Genomic DNA, 22,191 nt, shown 5'->3' with positions numbered 1-22,191 from the left:
TTCTTATTGCGAGAATGTACTTTATCTATGTACCTTTATGGGGAGGTCTACCTGTTCCTTCATTACACCCACAACCATTTTGTGATATGAGAACACAATGGGAATTTAAGATACTGTATTTATTTATAATGCTGAATTGAGAAGCGCTGTTAATCCGCAGACAAAGTGCAGCAACTTATTTTCCCATTAGTAAGCATTTTCCCCAGAAACAGAAGAAATTACTAAACCAGATATGAACTCTCCATTTTTTCTATTTTCTTGACATTTGAACTGAAGGTCAAATTCATTACTGATGCCATTGTTGAGAATACAGAGAGTGTATTGAATCCTTATAATGAGGAGAGATTCTCTAAAATAAAGATGAGTCCAGACACTGGTGAGGGAATCAAGACGTGGAAATACTTAAAAGTTAGAACGCAATCATCACTCACAGAGTGAACAAGACAGCCACAATTGACAGAGTGCGTATTTACCGAGCAGTTGTGAATTCCTTCCTTATGATTTTACCCTACCCTTCAATTTCCATCTCACCTTGCTGAATTCATGGCTCTATTCAAAGGACCCTGTTATCAAGAACCACTGGAGTTTTCCATTTTTTTTATACAGGCACTCCAATCATTTTCTTGTTCCATTCCAGACTACATAGGCTCCTGGTAGTGGGAAATATATGACTGACTGATAATGACTGACATGACATGGTAGCCAAACTATGAAGAGCAGCCAAACTATGAGTCACCAGTGCTGGATGTAGATGGTGTCAGTATATTGACTACCGCACTCCTCCCATCTCTTAGACTCCCTGCCTGGTTTTAAACACTGCAACTGTTGTGTTGTTGGTGTGTTGTGTTTACCTTGTGAGTCCTCACAGTGGCTTTTTACAATCCACTAATATGAGTTGGTTCACTGAACCTCCCCACCCCCTAAAATTAACTGTTCCAGTCCAGTGCGGATTTAGAGGCCCTAAAGCTCTTGTCGCCCTATCTTATTCTTAGGCTGAAAATTCATTACAGTAACTTGTTCCTCAGGCATATAGTATGATTAAGTCACTCTAATAAGAGGTGCGTGTGCGTGTGCGTGTGCGTGCGTCCGTGTGTGTGCGTGTGTGCGTGCATGTGCGTGTGTCAGAGTATCTGCTTATTTACATAGAAACAGAGCACCTTAAAAACTGTATCCTGGCGGCTTTTCTCCAGTAATGAAGGCTAAAGCACCTGTTCTAATGAAGCTGTCTATGCAAGCGAGACAATGAAAAGGTCAGAGCTGAGAAGGGAGCAGTGGAGTTATTCTGGGGAGGCTGGTAGAGGAATCAGAGGACAGACTCATTGTAATGCTTGTAATGCATCTGTTTGATGCCATTCCTCAATCCATTTCAGCATTACAATAAGCCTGTCCTTCCGATTTCTATCTGCAGCAGTCTCCCCTGGAGTCATTCTATACTGAGACATGGTCCTTTAGTGTGTCTGAGTGGTCCATTCAAGAGTCACCTCGGAAACATGCACCTTACAAACTTATGATTTGACATAGAGCCATACAGTTGAAGGAGCAGCGTGTTCTAGACTCTTCTCCTAGAGGAATACAGTAGTATTGCAGAACAGTGAATGAAACCCATCATAAAGTTTCATACATGTCATTGAAAGACTTGCATTCACTGTATAATGGATTTATGTACAAGTTAACTTTGCAATTCCAGTAAAGCCACAATGAGGATGGTAAACGTCTCCCTCACAAATACAGCCTGGATGCTGCCGTGAAGACTGTTTCCATAGTTACAGAACACGGACGTTTACAGGAGCCCTGCTGAGACTTTCGCAGGGCCTGTGCCAGCTTTCAGAAGGGACGCAGTGAGCAAAATCCATTTGGAATCTTGTTTGTCTGAAATTGGGTACTCTGATGGCTCTGCGTTTGTCTGGTCGATTCCATTCGAGTCCATTACCCTATCAGTGGGCTTTGTTTACCATCTCTAACAGCCTCTAAGTAAAACCTGTAAACCTCTGGGAAAAACGGTGATAGTACAGATAAATAAATGTGGTTTTGGTTTGCCCAGTGCCACTTCATTCAGATATGCAATACTATCATCAGGCACAAATAATGACAGCAAACATTTTGTTTGTTCATAAACTGATGTTTTCTTCCAAACTATTAATCTCACCATAGTACTGCAGCTACTGTATTTTTCAATAGAGCAAGCGATAAATCAATAGTAGCACATTGAGACTGGTTGAGGTTATAATAAGCCATGCTGCTGGTTGAATATCCAGAAAACCTAGGGGAACCTTGTGAGCCCTGTTGAAAGCTGAAAAAACGGCTAGTACCGGTCTTCAATATTCTAGACACTAATGGCTCGGTATTAGTTCAATATCTTGATGCAGAACAACATTCATCTTCTTTTTTTGGCACTTTATATCTCTAATAGAGTTGTAAGGATTGCGTATGCGTGGTTAATTAGGAAAGATATGCATGGGTGGAAATTGTTTTTCCACAGACAGATGAAGATGAAGCATGATAAGGCATGCTATAGCGCATATTAGCATCTTGTTTCCCAAGTGTTAGGTATGTTGGTGACTTGGCGCAGGGCAATATAAACAGCAACATAGACCGCTCAATCATAATGTCAAAACATTAATCAATTGAATTGAAGTGTTAGTGTGGTAAACATTAGTTTAAATTAATTAATTATAAATTAAACACTGTTATGAAACACTCTGTTCCATCCATGATTTCTCAAAGTAGTACTGTAGTTCTTTGTTGATGTTGTTCTTCATTCTGTATCAGACTGACATCAAACTCCGACTGATGGTAACCATGGTAGGAAACATCTTACTACAACAATACTAATGCTATTAAATGACTATTGTACTGCAACAATAGTCATTTAAACTATTAACAACATTGTAGTATGATCTTGTTACCTCACGTAGCAATAGTGTGTTGAGATTTTCTGTTATAACTGGAAAAAGGATCGTTCACAAGAAACTCTTTGAACACATTTTGAATACAATCATTTCAACTGTCTTTCTCTCTGAAATGTTAGATTGCTATACCGTTTTGCAGTGAAATGTGGTTGTCAAGACACATTGATTGGATGCAAAGTTCAAACCTGCTCTCACAGACCTCTAGAGGCATTGAATCCCTGTAGTGATGTCCCCACTCACTTTCAACTTCTCCCACCCACCCACATTATCTGCATAGGGAACATGTTTAAGTGATCTTAGTAGTCACCCTGACCTGAAGATGATACTGCAATGAAGAAAACATTCTCGTTGAGGTTATCTTTGTGAGCTTTGTTTTTCAACATCTGTTGTTGTTTTTTTGTTCAAATGAGAAAAATAGAATCTTAAATGATAATGTGATAAATAAATAAATAATAATAATAACAATAAAGCTTGCTTCTAGTCATTTTTCAGAGTATTACAAGCCCTTTACCCTTTTGCTCTTATTATTGAAATATCAAGTGTATAATAGGTTTAAGAGATGAATTCACTTAGTGAATCTTAATATGGATTTAATGTTAATTTCTCCTCGTATCAAAACAATTGAACTAATTGTTAATTGTTTAAAAGTTTCAGCCAGTCTGTGGCATGTCTTACAGTATAATACATAAACATGATGGGCAGGATTCAAACTGGAAAAAAACTGATGACCAAGCGTCTACTATTAGGCTAAGACGGCATCCTCAAGCACTGATGGCAACACTTGAGTTGTCATGTGTCTCAAAGAGGGCTACCTCATCGCAAGAGCATGTTTCCAAATCATCTCCACTACATGTGCATAATGTGTACATGTGGACAATGGCTAATGGCATCTCTGTTAGCTTCAAGCTAATAAGGCCTTTAACCATGGGAAAACAACGCCAATGGTCCTGAAAGAATATGATAAGAGCTTTTATAACTCAGCAATGCATTATTGAATACAGTTCTCGCTTGTGACAATATCCTCATAGTGTAGTAAGTGCACCTGTGTTAGTTTTTTAATGGACATGCACTTTTCATTTGTGGATGACAAATTTCCGGAGTATTCTGACCTCCCTCTGAGAAACCGGTGTCGTTGAGACCGGGGCAGATGTTGCATAACATGTGTTAAGAGCAGCGTCAGAATTTCGGTTATTACATCTTACTGTACACAAGTTCACAAGAGTAAAATCCTTTGGCTTTGGTTCCTCAACACTGACATTGCAGCATTCAGATCCAAAAAGTAAGTAAAAAAAGTAACGCACATTGAGAAATGAATAAAGTGATGGATTATACAGTGGCTTCAATAGTGCAAAAATGCTGTGCCGAGTACAATGATATGAAATGCAATATAATACAACACAGTACAGTAGTAAATTAGTCCAATGGTATACAAGTAATCCAGTAGTGTGTATAGTTAATAATAATAGTAATAGTAATAGTAATAATACTGTAATATGTTCACTTTTGTAGTGTGCATGGGGGAAAAAACTGTTTGTCAGCCTCTGAGTTTTAGCCCAGAGCCTTCGGTGCTGTTTCCCCGGCGGCAATAGCTTGAGCAGTTTCTGATTGGGGTGGCTGGGGTCCCTAATAATCTTGAGGGCCTTTCTGACACATCGGTCCTTGTAGGTGTTCTCACATCCGCTGATCTTCTCAGCTGTCCGCACTACGCTTTGCAGCCCTTTGCTTCTCCCCAGTGTCTCTTACCCAGGTCCCCCCCCGCACTCCCCACCTTGTTAATGGTTGTCACATCTTCCAGACCTGTCTCCACTCTGCCCACTCTGCCCGCCCCCCCAGAAGTGTTCTATAGCATACATTATAAACCACTGCCAATCAGTTACTGCCCACCACTGCCAATCAGCTAGTGCCAGACTTTACCCACTATCAGGAGTTTCTGTCTCAGAGATCTGGACTGAACTGTCTGGACTGCAAGGGCAGAGGATGCCTCTCCTCCTTTATGTAGCCTCCTAGGCCTTTGAATTTACAGGTCACAATTCATCCTCGTCATAACAATGGTTAAACATGCAAACATGCATAACATGCATATTGTCGACACACAATACTGTGTTGCTTATTTGCTTTTGGGGTATATCTTATTTTAAAATGTGCTCAGTGACACCACATCACAACATTGCACGTTCATTTTCCCTTCTCTTACTCGCTGGTCCCCAAACAAGTGGTGTCCTCTCTCTTCTCCCCTGTAGTCAGTATCAGAATCAGAATTGCTCGTATTACATTCAATGTACTGTACAGGTACACAAGACAAGAGTAAAATTCTTAGGTTCAGGTTCTTCAAAATTGGCATTGCAGCAGAATACAAGATGAACAATAATAAAATAAAGTAGAATAAGGTAATAAAGTGATAAAGTGATGATGGTTGTACTACAGCGGGAGCAGTCGTACTGCAGTAGAACAGTAGTGTAAAACGCTGTGCCGGTTACAGTGAGATGAAATGCAATATCATACAATATGCAATAATATAGTACAGATATGATACAGTACAGGAAGTTCAATTAGTAGTCAGGTCGTGCAACATGCTATGCAGGTTACAATGAGATGACATGCAATATCATACAATATGCAATATAGTACAGATAGGATACAGTACAGGAAGTTCAAGTAGGAGTCAGGTAGTGTTTAAGTAATCAGGTAGTGTGCAGGTAGTCATAATATATCATATTTATGCAGTGGGGATGGTTTGGGGGAGACAGTCTTTTGCTTTCTTCCAGTGCATTTCCGCAGGAGCCTGATTGCTTGAGGGAAATAGTCTGTAGGCTGACAGACATAGTGTGATGTGTTAGGTCAATACTGTGACTCAGCGGCTGTCTGGATCATGGCAAACTGAGTCATGCACTGCACCTCTGATGGGCAGTGTCATCGGGAGAATGACTCATCATGTCCGCTTGAGGGACCTCATACAATGGTGCGAAGGGACAGGCTTGCGTGGATATAATCCCACTTTTGGTGGGACATGACATGATTATCTCCGGACCATGAAATGTGGTGTGGATATATTGGGGGCAAAACATATAGAGAAAAGGCTGTGATGACACATATGTAAATGGATGGTGTCGTATCATGTGTTGGGACTGGTGGGATGTTCATTTTCTATTTTGAAAATGTCATGAAGCAAGAGGCCAGCCATGACTCACAGTCATAGTCCTATATGTAACGCTGCCATAAGGATTATACATTTTATCCAGAATGTGAGAATGATATTCAGTACTCAACACAGCAGGTGTCAGTCATGTGCTTTAAAGGTCAAAAGATGACGCATACTCGATCAGGCAGGAGCAGGAATGTCTCTATTGACTAAGCAGATCCTTCTGTTCATCTCTGTCTGGTGCAGTGAAGTGGTTTGATATTATGGAGATGAAATCCTCAGGGTAGAGAAGAGAATTTTGTATTGGCCCAGAGGGGCAATTTGTGTGTTTAGCAGGCAGTCAATCCAATATATGCAAACAACTTGTAGACATAAATAGAGCACCAAAATATGTAATAAAATCCTATAATGTTGCATCCTTTAAAAAGTACACCCCCTTCATCTCATGATGCTGACAATGGACTTGTACACTGTCGTGGTATATGTTGGTATGTATGTATTTATTATGTAATATAAAATATGATATATTTTTGGTGTATTTTTTCTCAACTGAACTCATCTGGCCAGCCAGAAGACTTGCGTGATGAACATTCTGCCTGGGACCTGTTGAGGACTTTAGCTCAGGGGGTTATCATGGTCTTGTGGTGTACAGTTCAGTTAACCTGGTTTCAAAACTAAATGAGCCACATTCCCTCCAAGCCAAGCCATGCCCCACCTCCTCCAAGTGTCAGAAGCAGATACTGACAAACTAGCCACATTAGACTGCTCACTGAATTATTCATGTTTTGTGTACTGTACATACCCTCTGACGGGACATAAAAGGACGGTATTTATGTTGAGCATTAACCCACTGAAGTGTTAACATGTGTAAAGCCATCCCATAGTAAGGGTAGCAAATGAGGAGGCTATCGGGGAACATCTGGCAGGCCTAACCAGCCTGAGGACAGGATCGGGATAGGGTTGATCCACGGACACTCTGTAGGCTCTCAACGGCTGACTGTGAAAGGCAGTTAACACAGCGGAAAAAAAAACTAACCAGAACAAAAGGGAGGACATTGTAAGAGCACTATTTTCACTGCTGCTGAGTCTTTCTCTTCGAACAGTACTGTTTGCGTATTTTGACAGATTTGAGGAAATTTTAAGAAAATAGCTTCCATGATAAATGACCGTCCTGCTGTTGTGTCTCCTTGTGGAGGATATGTACAGTACGTCCTGTAGCTGCCAGGGGAGGCTGGTTGAGGTAGAAATTCTCCACCAGCCTTCCCGGAACTGTGGGCTTTGGACCAGTCCTCGCCACCATGCTGCGCCAATAAACCAGGTTGGCCATTATATAATGTGCTATGAGAGAGTACAGTGTAATATAATGTGCTATGAGAGAGTACAGTGTAATAACAGTGTGTCTTTTGGATAGAAGCAGTGACAATACATCCAAGTCTTCTTCTCGATGTGCCCCCTTCCTCCACAGTCTTAGCTGATGGTTAACAGTGTGGTTAGCTCTTTTTTCACTCTCTCTCTCTCTCTGTCTTTTTCTCTGCAGGCTGTCGAAACAAATCTGGCCTCCAAGGACAGTCACTGGGTGTTTGTGAATGAGGTAAGCAACATGTGTCAGAGTACGTCTGTCTGTCTGTCTGTCTGTCTGTCTGTCTGTCTGTCTGTCTTGTCTGTCATTCTTCATCTCCCTCATTCTCTCTCTCCCTCTCTCTCTCTCTCTCTCTCTCTCTCTCTCACTCTCTCTCTCTCTCTCTCTCTCTCTCTCTCTCTCTCTCTCTCTCTCTCTCTCTCTCTCTCTCTCTCTCTCTCCTCTCCTAGTCTCTTCAGACTAAATCAGACTTTCCATTTAACACTAGAACAGCCGTGCCTATTTTCCTACTGTAAGAACCACCTCGGGGGTCAAATGACCATAGTCTTTACAATGGAAAGCTGCTATTTACACACAACGACCACTAGTTGGCCTTCTTGTAAATTAGCCTGCCTCCTACACAGAAACACTGCAAAATAGCTTTATACTAGCTTATCCTGATGTGATTTAGAAAATGTAAGGATACTGGGTGGTAGAATGCACATATCTAGGAAAAGTCATGAAAGGAGGGTCCAAATATATATATATATTTTACTCACAGGGTCAAATGACCCCACCCATGGCTGTTCTAGTGTTAAATGGTGAGTCTGACGACGAACCTTACTGCAAGCAAGTGGGGCTGGGAGGTTGGGAGGAACATACTGTAGGAATGAATACATAAAGGTTAGAAGAAAAAAGGGGATTACAAAAGCCATACAGTGATGTATGTAGTTCTTCATAGATCTAGCCTCTTCATTTTGCCATCAAAGTGCACCAAATTGATGCATTTTACTTTCAAAAGTAAAAGAAAATCTTGCCCCCTAGACTCTAGGGCCTAGAGAGTCTGTGGTCACCCTTTTATTGTGTCTTCCCAAACCGAAGTTTCGCCCTTGGGTCAAGGGAACTGCTTGGCACACTCTGTTGTCATCCACATATAAGAGTGAAGTTCAAGAGCACCTAGCATTGTATGAAATCCTGCAGCCACTTTGCACTCTGAAAGGGCTTTAATAAAAGGTGCTCATTGTGTACTATAATGGCCTACTAGTAAAATCCTCAATGTGGCATACAAAGAAGTATTTTAGAGTCGCTGCTAATAGGAAGGTGAAATAACAATTCCAATCCAGTTGCATTTTTTCTGTGAAAAGATAGATTTTTCACATCATGGATTTATCTCCGGACTCTATAATTTCAATAATGTGTTCTACAAGCGTTGCCAAGGAAAAGGATCCTGGAACTTCCCTCTTTTTCTTTTCAATATCAAGGCCTGAGCATCCAATTAGTACTTCAATAACATATGGATCTTTGGGAGAAAAAAACGTCTTGTCTCGTAAATTATAAATGCCAAATTGTCACCCCTTGCTAAGTTTTCCAACATTTTAGCTTTTCTGCCCAAGTTAAGAATCCTAATTTAGAAAAAAATACAGCCTCATTTTCCAATCTCTGATTAATTATAAAAGCCTCACTTGCTTAATTAATCTGAGGGAAAGTGAGGGAGAGTGAATTCTAGTCCCTAGGCTTTGTGTGGATATCCGCACCAGGATACCAAGCAGAGATGACTTTTCTTGCGATGACTGATGGATAGATGATTCACTTACTTAGACAAATGTATTTGATGTAAGTCGCTTTGGATAAAGGCGTCTGCTAAAGGCATTCCATTCCATGCATTACAATGAGCCTTCCACAAATGTATGCCTGTACCAGCCTCCCCTGCAGGACACTACACTTGCCTTTGGCTGTTGTTGTGGCCTTAGAGCTGTGATAATGGATAATGATCAGACCCAGTTGCAGCCGGATCAGACCCAGTTGCAGCCTAGATCAGAGCATGTCTCCAGTACCTTGACGGTGTGGAGACATAAACAACATTGCCCTTTCATCCAGTCATTTCACCGGAGCCCAATTAAAAAAGCATAGCTGCCAGGATAGCAGGTTAGACAGAATGAGAGAGTAGACAGAGGAGATGCACCAAGCTAGAAGTGTGGCCTCATGTGGAGTTTCTTTACCCAGACTGTCCAGTGGTAGGCAGAGAGCTGTGCTCAGGCTAGCAGACAACATGGCTATCTTTAATGATGGCTGATGCTTGCTAGAGGTAAATTACACAGTGACAGATGGTGTATTAATCAATGTGTTGTTTTTTTCCTCAACCAAAAGCGGGCAGTTGTGCTGGTGTGGTTTCGCTGAGTGATTTTGCTGTCAGTTTACAATGTGCTATTTCTATACTGTTATGTTAATACTGAGCTGAGCTTTTCCTTAATTATTTAACTGATTTTCAATTGTGAGCTCTCATGAATGGAACAGTCCTCTGTACATCGTCTGAAAATAACGAGTGTCTGCACCTTTGACGACTCGTTGGTACTTTTTCAAGGTACTGTAACAAGCCAAGCTCATGACTAATTAAGTGAACACATGAAAATGACCTTTCTCTGTTCACATCTCCTTATGCATTATTTGTTTTACATGAAATATGTGATTTGAAATGTATCTAGGGGGCATATCATCAACATATTCAGTATTCTCTGTGTAGACTACATGCAGATTCCTTTAGATTGGAAAACACACACACACATCAGCTACAACCAGAGACATGAGAGAGGGAATGAAGAGAGTGTGATGCTCTACATCAACTCAGTGTCTGTGCCATACATATTTTAGAGCAGAGCCTCACTAAGAATAATTTTGTTTCTCTGATATCAGTGGAAACCATAGTTCACTTGCAACAAATATCATCAGACAATGGATGAATTGTTGATGTTTTACTGTATGTAAACAACAGGTTTCTTCATACAGTAACACCTACAGTAATTGTCCAAAATACAGTATAAATCAACGTCCAATTAGTACCCTCTTCAATATGGACTACTATTATATTGTATAATGTGCGTGAACTGTACCTTATGTGTACTGTATCTTATGTGTCACTGTGCTGCCATGTGTGTGTTATCGACTGAACGTTTCTAGTAGAGCATACTGTGGGTCAAAGAAAATGAGGAAATGTCGCTATATATACATATTGTCCTCACCGAGACACACACTAACCTTAGTGTTGTTCTATCACAGACAGAAAACCAACGCCGTGCTTTTTTGTATTACTTATTCATACCCTACAGCAACCCAGGCCAAGACAAATCTTTCTCTACATAAACATGAGACTGTGTACAAGACTTTCCCGAAGGGTTAAGCTGTGCTCCATCCAAATATCCCACGGCTGTCTGTCCTCCGTCCGTCACCCTCTTCTCCTTCCCTCTCTCCAGCGTGATCCGGTCAGCGCTGCGCTCCTCCTCTCTCCTCTACAGGCCCGTTGGATGACCAGATGGTAGCGCCTCAGGACCAGCAAGGTCAAGACATATACCTGCAGATGTTGGACACATTGAAGTGTGAAATAAGAACAGGCATGGGAGGACAAGATAGGGCGTGGAGAGCAACGTCAGGCCTCCACCAACACCCTGACCGCTGTGGGGATTTAAGAAGGCCAAGTGTTCTAATACCCTTTAATGGAAAAAAGGATGTTCCGTTCGACACATCCAGGGGGATGCACTGTATTAATCTGGACTGCCGCACTAGATTCTGGACAAACCGTTACAGTCCCGACAGCAGGGCAAAAAAAAGAAGAAAACAAAAACAAAAACAAAAAAAGCAGAAAAACTTTCTGTGAATTTGTGGATTTTACCTTGAAATGAGAAGCTTGAGTGAGAGGCCTGACTTCTTGATAGAACTTCATCATCATCATCATCATCAGCAGCAGCAGCATCAGCATCAGCATCATCATCATCATCATCATCATCATCATCATCATCGTCATCGTCATCATTGTCAGTACACAAGCCTGGCTGTTTTGCACACAAGAATGCATCATGTTCCTTGTGTTGTGTCAGTAATTGCTGTGAGAGAATAATAATTCTCAATTCATAATTGAAGTTGACCAGTACCCAATTCATTTTCACCCAACACATTACTTCCTGCCTGACTGAATCATAGAGCACTGCCAGTAGTCCGCCCCAAATGTGCCTGCATCATCATCAGATCATGCTTAACTCCCTTCTCTCTGATGTGGAAGTGATAGGCATCCCTCCTTCTCCTGCTGCTGCTGCTGTGGCTGCCTCTACCACAGCTCCTGACACAGAGGTCACCCTCCGACAGTGCCAGGCTCTGCCAGGCAGTGGGGGTAGGGGGGGGTGGGGGCGGGGCACTGGGATTGCATAATCCTGCCTGGGTCTGTTCCCGCAGGGACCTAGGGAAGCCCAAGCAAGCAGAAAATATCACAAAAACAAACGGATATGGGGAAGTCTCAGGGAAGGCATCCTGACAGCTGTTGTGGCGAGCCGGGACTGGTGGTGTGGGTTGATGCGGAGGGTCGAGATGATGGGACTGGGGACTGGGTCACTCAGACTGGAGCTCAGACACGCCTGGAGGCCCAGCCAGCACACTTGGTTGAAAACGTAACACTGAAGGCAGAAGGAGCAGAAGAAGGCTGTTGCTCTGTTCCAATTCTCCACCCATTTCTCAAAGTCGTCTACATTTGTGGACTACTACACCCCCCCCACACACACATAGCAAAGCTACTGAATTCACGTCCAATTCCTGCCATAAAACGTGGGATTTGTTCAGTACATTGTCGTCCCATCTTTGATGTAACCTGTCATTTCCTGTAATTATACATTATTTTCTATTTGCAACCATAGATAACCATAGAGTTGTGATTGCGGTAAATTGCTTGGATATAAATTATGTTTTTTCATTCTCACATGCTGTATGCTATGTTACTGTTTTTACATTTCTGAATAGCAGAATGCAAAAGCATTCACAAAAGGTTTGAGAATATGACAGCTGCAGTGGGGGAAATAAGTATTCAACACATCAACAATTGTTTTAATTCAACATATTTCCATTGCAGCTAATCACATGAAATTTAGACCAACATTGGTATTAACTCAATACAGCTACACAGCAAACGGAATTGTAACATTCCAATCCATAAAAAAAAGGTTTTCTGTTTACCATTGTTGTTTATGTCTATCAATGTCTATATGTACTGTATTGAAGCTTGACGTTCACTGATGTTTATTTGTGTTCACTTCTGTTAATTGTCATGTATCTCTCTCTTTCTCTTCTCTCTCTCTCTCTCTCTCTCTCTCTCTCTCTCTCTCTCTCTCTCTCTCTCTCTCTCTCTCTCTCTCTATGTCCCTTTCTCCCTCCCATCCCTCTCTCTCTCCTATCCCTCCCTCCCACCCCTCTCTCTTTATAGGAGATCAGTGACACTGAGATCATGGAGCTGGCCCATAGTGCTTTGGGACGGATGACAGTGATTCGTCAGATCTTCCCCCTGTGGAAGGACAGCAATATGCGTTGCATGAGGAACAACCACCGCATCTCCTCTCTGCTCTGTGACCCCCAGGAAGGCTACTTGCAGTCCCTAGAGGTCAGGAAACACCTCCATTGTTATAGTCGTCTAGTCATTTGGTGCAACACTTTTAAACTCATTGTTAATGCATGGAACAGAACACGTGTTTGATAGCATTCTTCATTCCGTTCCATGGAATACACTGAGCCCATCCTTTGGATTTGTACCTCCACCAGCCTCCCCTGCTTTTCACTTATTGTACAATGTGTTCGTTGTCCGGTATAAGACTTGTTATAAGTATTATTGCATTATAATCGCAATGATCCTGAGCTAATAGAAGCCATTTCCCATCAGTTGAAAAAGTATTCTTATAGACAAGTCTGTATACATAACATTAATATCAGTATTATTAATATAATATGTCTATATGTGTTATATGAGTGTGTCTAATAGAAGGTGTTTCCAGATTTTTTTACATACAATTACATACTACAATTACATACTAATTGTCTGTATATGTAGTAATTGTCTACATAGTAATTACATAACATAAGGAAGAGGGACAGTCCCATTTCCCACATTCCAGTAATGCTAACTCTAAGCAGCTTAACTGGTCAGAAGTACAAAGTACTACACAAAGTACTACACTTACTTTTACGTAACAACATACATGCACCTCTTTGTGGGTGTCATTCAATGTTGCATAACAATCTTGTATTCTCGCAAAACCTACTGTACAACTCTCACATCACATTCAAAGCCAAACTTGATTCTCTTTATTCATATTCACAAAGTGGATCATAACAGATAGACTAAAGAGATGTCAGCATTGTGCTCTTGTTGACTGGTATAGGATGATGCCTTCCGGGGGGGGGCGCGGGGGGGGGGGGGGGGGGGCGCGGGGGGGGGGGGGGGGGGGCGACAGTGATCCTATCAGATGTCACATCTCTGACAACTCCAACTGACAGAGGCCTCTGTTTATTCTGGAGTACTAGAGTTGATTTGACCCGTGGGGCAGAAAGCAGTAGTGTTACTTTATCTCCCATTGACTGACACCAGGTGATGTTATTTTACACATGGCTGGGTCATTGACATGTGCAGCGAAGAACAACGCCGGGGTCGGGGGAATGAGGCCGATAAGAAAGAGCTGGTTGAGTGGACATGGATGTTGTGGAGGTGTTAGATAAAGCAAAGCTGTTGCCTGTGGCTCATATTGACTCATTAGTGCTTGTTTTGCCTTCACTCTCCAGAGGCAAACAATTCTATTTCAGACAAACCATCCCACACACACACACACACACACACACACACACACACACACACACACACACACACACACAGACACAGGGCTTCTCCTCTTCACATAATCCAGGCAACATGTCTTCATTTTGGAGAACGAGCAAAGAATGTTCTATAACGTGTCGATCTGGAATAATGCGCCAAACTGAGTGATTAGTGCAGTTTATAACAAGTATACTCTCTAGAGTATAGAGAGTATACTCTAGAGAGTATACTTGTTAAATTATAAAGGAGGTAACAAGAACCATTGCATAGATATTAAATGCACCTTTTCTATTAGGTGGTCTTATCAATCAAAGCCACAAAGTGAATCACACACTAGCATGCCCCCTGACACCACAGGCCGTCTTCTTTTGGGTTATGTAAGCCTGAGGTGTCTCTCAAAACTCCTTGAACCCACCTGAGCTCTCCCTCTCCATTAGCTAACAGATGGCGCGGCTTCACAATAATCCTCCGGAGGCTGCAATCTCAATAATTCATGCAAAAGAGGGTCTTTGATGTTAAATTATCTCCATGACAAGGCAATCGCTGGGTCACCGGGGTGCACGATCCCGTCAGCGGATTTGTCAGCGAATTTGCCGTTTCAACATTACATACGCCGTTGGAAACCTGAGAAATTAGCCGTGTCTTAACAAATTAGCCATATGCACACGCCTTCCCTGTCATCACATACCATTGAAGGCTGGTGGAGGTAGAAATCGGAGGGCATGAGGTTTTATACCATTCCTCCTTCCGTTCCATGCATTAGAATGAGCCCGTCCTCCGATTTCTTACCTCCACCAGCCTCCAGAAGTTGGGGTATACACAACCTATGACTACGTAGTTGGGAGTCCTTCAGATTAGTGCAGCCAGCACTGTACACTTTGATTAGCTGGCCCATTGTGCAGTCTGTTTTATGTGCTACTGGATGTATGCATGTATCCCTTATTGGCCTGAGCCCTGAGCCGTAGACTATAAAGTATACATTTATACGGAGCAGGGCAAATCTATTGTGAAAGAAAACGGGACGCGCTCCAGCATAAGTTGAACCTTCTTTTGATTTAATCATAAGATAACCAGATAAATTCATAAAAACATGAAGCGAACCGGTGCTCAACCAGATGCATATCCACCTATCGAACCGTATTTATTTACCCAATGAATTGAGAAACTATGCTTTGAACACAATTGCAGAATAACTGTTTTATATAAGTCTGTCACTATTATCATGCGGTAGAATCTAGGGGCTCTCTGATGCTGTTATTCAAACATAAAAGGATGACGGCATCTGTGTCAGTGTGGAAGATGTCATTATCAAAACGCAGAGAGATGACACAGTCCCTTCGCCTTCCATGTCTGAAATAGTTGGACTGCACCCTGCTTATTTGTCACTGTGCATTTTGTTTGTGCTCCATGGCTTTGAGTTGGTTCTGGCTACGGTATCACATCTGGTCATGGTGGCTGTTATGGTGTGTGCGTGTGTGTGTGTGTGTGTGTGTGTGTGTGTGTGTGTGTGTGTGTGTGTGTGTGTGTGTGCGTGTGTGTGTGTGTGTGTGTGTGTGTGTGTGTGTGTGTGTGTTGTAACATTTGAATGGGGTCTCATATGGTGTTTGTTTAGCCCAGCAGTTCCTGGTGTCCCTAGCTGTGTCACACTCTGAGTGAGAGTGCCTAGTCCAAGAGGTCACTATGACTACAGTAGCACCACACACGCTTTGTCAGACCAACACCTGTGTCGCTAGTTAGACAACCATGGCTACATCTTTTTATGTCTGACTCTACCCTTCTGTTCTTGTAGTATCTTTCCACACCCAAGTGACACACTGTGCTGTACCCATGAGAGATCTCTAATATTGGTCTCTATGGCTGTTGAGATCAGGATATACTGTATAACAGCATTTGGTGCAAATCTTTCTTTGATGTCATTGAAACGTTTTCAATGGACATTGGTATTCAGCTCCCTGGGCTGAGTTTGGTCAAATTAAATGTTTGCGTGATGTGCGTTGTGTTTCATCATTGTTGTACGGTACACACTGCATGGACATCATGCTTGCTTAACCTTGGAGAATCATTATGTCTGAGTTCTAATGTCGTACTCTCTCCTCCTCCTCCTCCTCCTCTGTCTGTGTCTGTCTCTCTGTCTGTCTGTCTGTCTGTCTGTCCGACTGTCTGTCTGTCTGGCTGGCTGGCTGGCTGGCTGCCTGATTGCCTGACTGACTGCCCGCCCGCCCGTATGTCTGTCTGTCTGTCTGTCTGTCTGTGCCCAGGTGTCCAACCTGTACCTGTACGACAGTGTCCTGATGCTGGCCAACGCCTTCTACAGGAAGCTGGAGGACAGGAAGTGGCACAGCATGGCCAGTCTCAACTGCATCAGGAAGTCCACCAAGCCTTGGAATGGCGGCTGGTCCATGCTGGATGCCATCCAGAAGGTATTTCACAACAGGAAGTTTAGAAATGAACTAGAAGGATGTACTGTATGTTCTATGATTGACATTCATCATGCTTAGAGCCAGTAGTTGTTATTGACCATGTAAGATCTATGGTCCCCCAAAGGCTTTTCCTGGTCAGCCTTGGACGGTCTCATAATGAACATAGGATTTAAATCCCTAATGCTGGGCATGCACTACGCGATATCGCCCCGTTTTGGCCATGTGTTTGCAGCTGGACGCATTTTCATGATCTGGGTGAATTCCTATGATGAATGAATGAATGAATCGTTTAATGACCACACGACCTAGGTCGGTGGAATTTGTTTTCGGTACAGGTGGAAGGTGGAAAAGCTCAATACAGCAGTGTCAAAAACATACACACATTGCACATAACTATCACATGGACATGTACACACATAACCACAAGACAAGAACATAGTCAATACGATCTTAGGCTAGGACACAGATGTCGCTAATCGCATAGTGTGAGCAGATCAATGACGCACCGTTAATGATTGTTCTGTCCTCCTGATGCGGTTCGGAGAGGCCCATTATCTGACATGTCTGAAATTTGGGTTATTGCTCGTGTAGTGTGAGAGAGGGTCTACAAGGCCATTTCCATAGGAACAAAGCTACCGGGGGGAGAGGTGGGAGTCAGCTGTATGTAGAATTGCCTCTCGCAAACCAGAGAAAATGAGCAAATGATCTTGTCTTGTCTTGCTTGTGCTTTTGACCGTTTTGACCATGTTATTCTTGCACAAAGCCTGTCAAGTTTGCCTATTCAATTTAAATGTCTTTCTCTGTCGTCTCTCGCTACTGAATGTGAAAACATTCACAACCGATGATGACAGATATTTTGATGATCAAGTCGTAGATGTTCATTTAGGAATTAAATTGTGTAGTATGAGAACCCTTGTCTTGGAGAAAGCAGCGGCAAGACATAAGGACTTCGGCAAGCGTGATTGCAGTAGTGTATGGCCGGCATTAAAAGGCCTTCCTTGTGTGTATTTCACTCCGCGTGCATCACGACTCAAGTTGCACAGCTGTGTGGGATGCAGATGGCAGCCACCCCCTGGGCACTCATGTAATTTCTGCCACTGCTATTCTCTGGACACATGCTATCTTTAGCACTGAAAGGAATGTATATCACTGCAGAGGCTCTTAGTGTTTTCGGTGGTACTCTCCTGATTTAGCTGGGACAATTTTCCCAATGATGTCATTGGAGCTCTGTGTGTGTGCGTGTGCGTGTGTGTGCGTGTGTGTGTGTGTGTGCGTGCGTGCGTGTGTGTGTGCGTGCGTGTGTGCGTGCGTACGTGCATGTGTCTGTGTGTGTATCTGCCACCTCAATTTCATGCTCCTTTAGCGTTCTATGAGCCACAGAGAGCTGTGGAGAGCATTTAAACCATCCCCAGGGGGACATGGGATAGATATATCTGTCTCAGACCTCAGCCACTGGTCACTGGTCCCACCATCCATACTGATTCTACCACAATATTAACTGGCTTAGGATCTCACAGATTTCATTTTGAACCTGATATTAAAAGACTTTAGGAATTTAGGCTTTGACCTCTCTCTCTCTCTCTCTCTCGCTCTCTCTCTCTATCTCTCTTTCTCTCTCCCTCCCTATCTCCTTCCCTCCTCCCTCTCCCTCCCCCCTGCTCTCTCTCTCTCTCTCTCTCTCTTTCTCTCTCCCTCCCCCCCCCCCCGCCCTCTCACTATCCTCTTCACAGGGCCATATCACTGGCCTCACAGGGGTCATGGATTTCAAAGAGAACGGCTCCAATACCCACGTCCAGTTTGAAATCCTGGGAACCAGCTTCAGTGAGACGTTCGGGAAAGACGTGAAAAGGGTGAGTATCTCTCCGCGCGATTTTGTGCGATGATTTGTGCAATCCCTCCGCTCAAGACGCACTGTAAAATCTGATAGATGTGTTTCTGGTTTATTCTCTTCTTATCTGCGCTGCTCTGAAGCTACAGACCTCGTGGCACTACCCTGTGGAATTGCAGCACAGCGGCCTTCGCCGGGGTAGTCGGTAAACCATTTCGGAAAACAGTGGAGGTTATGGGCCATAAATTGCTGGCAGCGATTTCTGAGGTGTCTTAGGGGGAACTTTGCTGAGCACATACTGGATACATCAGAGGCTGAAAGCCCCTGTGGAACCTTACTCCTCCAGGCAGATCACACACAGGCCTTTATGTTGTACAGTAGAGGTGAATATACTGTCACTCTGTAGGTGGGCTCCTTACATTGTAGTGAGAACACTATGTACAGAGCTTCTAAGTCATAAATTGGTCAAAAGGGGAGGTTAACTAACCTTTCAACTCCCTGTGTACAGTATAGTGTATGATGCACATTTGATTTACATGAATAACAAATGTAAAGGCCTAAACTGGGTTTTGTATTTATAAATATATTGGTCATTCCAACATTAGCACGTGTTGAATGGCATTATAGAACAGAGCGCATTATCATGCATGGAATGGAAGAACACGTGTTTGATACCATTCCTCCTTCCATTCCATGCAATACAATGGGCCTGTCCTGCAATGTCTACCTCCACCAGCCTCCACTGTGATCGATTCAACGAATCATCAAGTCTCAGGTTAGTTGAATTAGGCGTGTCGGTGCAGGGCTAGAGCAAAGCAACACCCTGGGTCCCCAGTACTAGGAAGAAGAAACACTCTATTTCTATGATAAGTTTCAGATGATTGTTTTTTTTTACTGCCGTGCACCATGCTGGAGACTGTGATGATTAAAATAGAGGAGGGCTGTCAGGATGGGAATGTCTCCATATGATGCCCTTGACTAACCGCGCTCCATGACGGGAGAAAATGGCAGTGAACCGTCCAGGGAGATTGCTCTTTGGAATTTTATGGTGAAGAGTCACAGAACTGCTACCTGGTAAATGCTGTAGGCATACATAGATACATCAGAGGGCTGTATATATATATATTACATACATATACAGTACCAGTCCAAAGTTTGGACACACTTCCCCATTCAATTAGTGTATCCAAACCTTTGATACTGTACACTATATACCTATATTTCTTTTCTTTGCTTTGATTTGAGTGACTGTGTTGGTCCGTCGTTGAGAATAAGGAGTACTATAAATTACTGGGAAGTGGAAGGCGCCAGTTCCAGTAGTAATGAAGATTTAATCGCCCTGCATCCCGACTTGAATTATGAAGCCAGTGTATCACATTAAGGGTCCACAGGCCCAATGCCACTTTGCCCCCTCACGCGCGCACACACACACACACACACACACACACACACACACACACACACACACACACACACACACACACACACACACACACTCATACATACACCACAGTGGCCCTCTCTCTCTCTCTCTCTCATACCATGTACATTTATTACAGTAATGATAGGGAAGGACAGCTAATGGCATGTCAAGTACACTCAGTGCTGTTGTTGTTCATTATTACTGTGCCTGGCTCGTCCCCTGACTAGTCCTGCCCGAGTAGAGATTAATACAGCCAACTTAGCTCTGTGGAGATGGATGGAGCCCTTTTGGGATGGACATCCATTACGAGGAGAAAGCAGGAGACCGGAATTATGAATCTCTCTTTGTCTTCTCTGTTTCTCTTCTCATCTACCATGCACTATAGACGGTGATGTCGACATCACAATTGTATGAGTATGAATGTGAATCGAAAGCTTCTGTAATTATCTACGTTTACATTTGATCTATCTAACCTCTTTACTTTTCAATCTTTCCAAGTGAATGCCTGTGTGGATACAGAACGCTTTTGGTTTCACCCATTCAGTAACACACCGTGTTCATATTTCAATCTAATCATAGTCTTCACTTAGATTTTGATCAGTATACTCAGGTGTGTTGCTATTTATACAAAAGTCTGCATCCAGTCCTCACAAAGGTAATTATTACCAAATGATGCTTCATAATGCACTTTGTTTACAAAAATCAATGCCTGGTAATTTATTGCACTTGGCCGTAGCAGGAAGGGCATGCTGTATAGTGAAGCGCACAACATCCTGTCTTTGCGATCATTAACCTTTCTGTATGGTGACAAGACCATTAGGAGAGTAGACAAAGAGGGGTTAATGAGCTGGATGATAATTACCCTAATCTATCTTACATCTGTAAATCCAGAAGTCTTTAGCAATGAATTCTCATTTCCCTAAGTCACATTCATAACAGAATCACGCAGCGGTTGGTGGTTATCCTTTTTTTTTTTTTACTGGGGGATTTAGAAACAGAGTCGTAGATTCAAACAATAACGATGATCCAATATTAGCATGATCACATTTATGTAAATCTCAGGCAAATCAATCTCCCTACGCGAACCATCCCCTCTTCAATTGTCAGTATCGGCCCATGTTAATCTGTTGTATAATCAAGCTGTGACGTAACCATTACACACGTCAGAGTGGTCTTGTGTGCCACAGCCCTGTAGAGGTCAGAGGTCAGCGCAATCCTTCTTTGTTGCAAATGACCAGGCTGGCAGATACAGTGCCGTACAGATGATGTGTGGCGTGTAGCGGAGCTGTTCACAACAGATAGGCCTGTGTAGAAGTTATTGTATGCAAATTCTCATAAGTGACTCACCCTCACTTCTCACTTTTAAATCCCACCTCAAAACCTACCTGTTCTCCCATGCCTACAGCCTCCCCTACCCCTAGCCATCTCCCCCATCCCTCGGAAAAGCGCTATATAAATTCAATGAATTATTATTATTATTATTATTAAATTCTACTGGGGGAGACAAGCTTGAACCACTGAAAAGGGATTCCACTGGTTTCTACAGTAGATCTCTACTGTAGGACAGAGAGGGTACAATCTCCTTTGGTTTGACACACAAGATACAGTTTGGGGAGTCTGTTGGATGTTGGGGGGGGGGGGGGGGTTCTAAGTAGCAGTTGGGGGTGAGGGTGGATACACAGGTGTCCCTTGATCTATCAATGGAGATAGGGATCCTGTGGTTGGCCATTTCTAAGACAGAAAATATTATCGCCATGTAGCACAGCATTTATAAGCTGACAGTACAGAGCTCATCCTGGCTTTTAGTCCCGTTGCAGTTGCAGGCTCTGTCCCCAACCAACAATAAATACTGCTTGATTTGCTTTGCCTCCCTAAACTCAGTTGAATCCATTTGGGATGTAATGGGACACTATTGAAAAGAGCTCCTTCTGAAATGTCTCCATTAAAAAAGGAATAAAAGACAACTTTCGTCGTTATAATTTGAATCCCTACAATAAAACAATTCTATCCAGCAATCCTAGATAATATGCATAAAAATATGCATTATAGATTTTTCTTTTCTGTCAGTCCTTAATGGTATTTGTCGTTTTCTTGATGAGTTGAGCTGCATCGGCACATTGCGATCTCCATTTGCACTTTGAAAGCAAATGGCTCTTTGACAGCCTAATAGTTAGTTCTACATTTTCAATGGAATTGGACTATGACAAATTCAAATTTAAAGACATAACAATTCATGTTTTCACTAATAAGGTTAAAAAATAAGCAAGGCAAGCTACTATATAGTACACATGTTGA

At 42.7% G+C, this 22,191-nt stretch overlaps 1 protein-coding gene across 1 annotated transcript in view; it reads left to right on the top strand.

Annotated features, from left to right (window-relative positions):
- grid1b (glutamate receptor, ionotropic, delta 1b) overlaps window positions 1–22,191 on the top strand; it is a gene marked incomplete at both ends in the record, with an annotated part of 249,991 nt that overhangs the window by 200,503 nt on the left and 27,297 nt on the right. The window contains 4 exons of the mRNA XM_080541692.1: window positions 7,586–7,639; window positions 12,846–13,019; window positions 16,484–16,645; window positions 18,376–18,495. Of these exons, the coding sequence (XP_080397818.1) occupies window positions 7,586–7,639; window positions 12,846–13,019; window positions 16,484–16,645; window positions 18,376–18,495 (510 nt within the window). The remainder of the gene's footprint in view (window positions 1–7,585; window positions 7,640–12,845; window positions 13,020–16,483; window positions 16,646–18,375; window positions 18,496–22,191) is intronic.

This window comes from Nansenia antarctica, assembly GCF_963989245.1.
Source record: "Nansenia antarctica genome assembly, chromosome: 11".
In the NCBI taxonomy this organism is placed as follows: Eukaryota; Metazoa; Chordata; class Actinopteri; order Argentiniformes; family Microstomatidae; genus Nansenia; species Nansenia antarctica.
This window is presented reverse-complemented; position numbering and strand designations above follow the sequence as displayed.